The sequence below is a fragment of the Acyrthosiphon pisum genome, chromosome A2 (assembly GCF_005508785.2).
Source record: "Acyrthosiphon pisum isolate AL4f chromosome A2, pea_aphid_22Mar2018_4r6ur, whole genome shotgun sequence".
Taxonomy (NCBI): domain Eukaryota; kingdom Metazoa; phylum Arthropoda; class Insecta; order Hemiptera; family Aphididae; genus Acyrthosiphon; species Acyrthosiphon pisum.
The window spans coordinates 74,346,446-74,349,673 of record NC_042495.1 but is presented as its reverse complement, the minus strand read 5'-3'; the positions used below and the strand labels follow the sequence as shown (position 1 = coordinate 74,349,673).

General features: G+C 29.2%; 2 protein-coding genes across 2 annotated transcripts in view; one reads left to right on the top strand and one right to left on the bottom strand.

Moving 5' to 3' along the window:
• Positions 1–2,296, bottom strand: part of rrs1 (RRS1 ribosome biogenesis regulator homolog) — a 5,414-nt gene extending 3,118 nt beyond the window's left edge. Inside the window, exons 1-2 of the mRNA NM_001162803.2 lie at positions 2,065–2,296; positions 1,729–1,981 (exon numbers count right to left, since the gene is read on the bottom strand). Of these exons, the coding sequence (NP_001156275.1) occupies positions 1,729–1,981; positions 2,065–2,216 (405 nt within the window). The 5' untranslated portion in view covers positions 2,217–2,296. The remainder of the gene's footprint in view (positions 1–1,728; positions 1,982–2,064) is intronic.
• Positions 2,297–2,548: 252 nt separating this feature from the next.
• LOC100165881 (inactive peptidyl-prolyl cis-trans isomerase FKBP6) overlaps positions 2,549–3,228 on the top strand; it is a 17,278-nt gene continuing 16,598 nt past the window's right edge. The window contains exon 1 of the mRNA XM_003242566.4: positions 2,549–2,761. The gene's annotated coding sequence lies outside the window, so the exon portion shown is untranslated. The remainder of the gene's footprint in view (positions 2,762–3,228) is intronic.

Here is a 3,228-nt window from a genome sequence, read left to right as displayed (position 1 = left end):
TATAGGGGAAAGGAAAGAGTAAAAATAGTTACAATAATATATATTAAGAGGATGGCACACCCGGCATGTGTCGTCTCCGTCTTACAAAATATGTATAACATAGCAAAAACTCTTTTGCGTGGGACAACTTATCTCGCACCAAATTTGTTGTAGAACTACCCAAATGTTCACAACACGCATGGGCGCAAATTGAGGGGGGCTTGGGGGGATAAGCCCTCCCTCAAACTTAGCTGTAGCCCCCCTAAAAAACATAGGACATACAATATTAAAATGCTATGTTGCAATGGTCTGCTTGCCTATATTCAGCCCCCCCAAGTCAAAAGTTGAAATTGCGCCTATGACAACACGTATAGAAGAACTTTATCTGTGCAACAGCGTGCTCTTTTTTTTTTAAAATATCACTATCCAATCATTTTTTATAAGCAAATGAAAAAAACAAATGTTTAGAAGCAAATAACTTTTATTGTATTTATGTTAGGTGTCTATTATTGAATGTTTATATAAGCATTTCCTATACACCATACAATTTTGAAAATATTTTGACTCTTTTTGAGCTGTTTACGGACATTTTCAGTTTTAATTTTTTTTTAGTTTTTTTTTCTATAAATATCAATAAAGTTTTATCTGTTGGGTCAAAAAGTGTATAAATTTAATACAAAGCTCCTGATATATTGTTACAATATCGGTTGAAAAATATTAAAAATACATAGGCACAATTTTTTTTTATAAGCATTTAAAGATCAAATTTTAATTTGAAAAATTATTTTGTACTTAAAAATTTATAAAATGTTCAATTTTTGTATCTAAGAATTAAAAATTTAAAATAAGATTCCACGTAAGTAATTAATTCTGTTACCAAAAAATCTAAAATATGCATTTAAACAGTTTATTTTTATAGTCATTTTAAGTACAAATTTGGACGAAATTACATATTAAAAACCTAGGATAACTCTTTTAGTTATTTTGTTGTGATTGTATAATATTATTCGTGGGTACTTGAAACTTCTAAAGTATACTATTATCTATCTATGATTTTACCACGGTTTTTTGTTGATGTATAACGCGTTATAACTTATAAGTACCTAATAGATATTATGATATGATTAATTTGGAATTTATTATAGGTACCTATTATAGGTCAATTTTTTTTTAATACCATAGATAAGTATATATATGTCTAATACATAGACTGATATACCGTCTCCGCTCAGAATCGTTTTTCTTATACAGTGATATTATATCATTGAATTCAAATTTAATACTGTCCATTATACAGTGACCCACTTCTAACCTACTGTACAGCAGAGCGACATCCACTTACCCACCTTTTTTATATCGAACATTTTATTTTTATTTGCAATAATTGGTTGGAAAAATATTATTGTCAACTACAATAATAGAATAATAGTTTTATTTAGTATTCTGTATTTCTGTGTTAGCTGAAGCCTAAAGGTTTGTGAAAATAGTTATTGAATAACAATATTCCCTTTAAACTATTAGCTAACTATTTGACAACCTACTACCTATGTGTTTATATTACGATAGTTAGAAACCCACTTTAAAAACCAAAAGTATTTGAAAAGTATTCCAAATACTTAAAAAAAAAATTTATTTGAGTATTTACTCAAGTACTTTTTAAAAGTATTCTTTACAGGACTGGGTATAACAAATATAATTTATAACCTGGCCTTAGAACTACTACACCTCACGCTAATTATAAAAAAATACCTGTAAAATGTCATCCCAAGTTGCTTTTGGTTTAGGTGTTTTCTTGATTCCCTTTTCAATGGCAAATTTCTGCCATTTGGTAAGTGGTTTAGGTGTTGGTAATGGTTTTTCACGGGGTAAATTATATCTAGGTTCTGGTAAATCTACATACATGTAACCATCTTCATTTTTCATAGGCAATTCAAATAATTTGTTTATCAATAACTGCACATTATTCCTAGTTTCATATGTCAAGTATTTCTCTTGATCTGATCTGTGAATAGTAAATGGCATACACATTAAATATTAAACACATAATAACATATTAAGTTAGTATTTCATTGTTAACTGTTGTACCTGAGTTGTGGAGTGTCAAAATCATTTGAATCGAAACATAGAAGTGTACCCAAATCAATTTCTGGATCTAATACCTTAGTCACAGAAACGCTTTGTTGTGCTGATACATCTAGAGCCGCTTTCTTGTTCAACACTGCAGTAATGTCCTCCATTGCTTGGAGCGAAAAGAAACAAATATTATAAATATTAAAATATAAACTTATTTTATTACTTATGAGTGAAATACAATAACACATGTAGGGTTTAATGATTATATTATATTATTTTGCTACAACATGAACGTTTTTAAGGTTAATCCTATTTATCATCAGGACTGCTTATCACGGCTGTAACCATAGACCTTAGACTCATGGACGGAACGTGGTTGTAGTTCCGGTGTCCAAGCGTGAGGGCGCTGATCGAGGTAGTACAGCCGTACACCGCACATGCGCACAAGGCCTATCGTATTGTACAATAATTTTTAATTCTGTTGCGCCTGCGACTTATCAACACACCGCGTACTATCACAATAGTATATTACTGTTATATTTCTGGTTCTGATTTAAAATTTTCAATTGTTTCAACAAGTGTTTTTCTTGAGTTTTGCCGATTTTCCTTATTTGTATTGTTTAATTTAGTCTCAACTTTGTACTAAGATGCCTAGGAAGTGTGTCATTTGCAATGTTTATGATAGAAATAGTGACCAATCATTTTATTCGTAAGTAAAATGATCATATTTTAACATAATAGTTTCCTTATATTTTTCATGTATACCTAAGGTCTATGGCTGTAACACGGAATATTCTATACAAGGTGTATTGATAAGGTGTCGTCACTTGTTTGAAAATTTGATTGAAATTTTTACTACAGATAGTCGTCACCACCGGGAGCGCTATATGTCCTAAAGAGGCCGAAAAACGAACACTTTAGTACACCAAAGCTATAGAAAATTTAAAATATATTATGATTTAAGGAATAAAATTCAAAATTTTTCTTTGTTTAATAACTTATATGTTCTAAATTATTTGTATACATGTATTTAAATACTTTCTTTTTATCAAATACAACTTTAATATTATTAAATATAATTAACTAAATTAACTAAATTGTCATTTTTAAATTTCCTATTACAAAAAAACTATATGAAAAATGTAAGAGTTAATTCACTAAATTATCATACATATG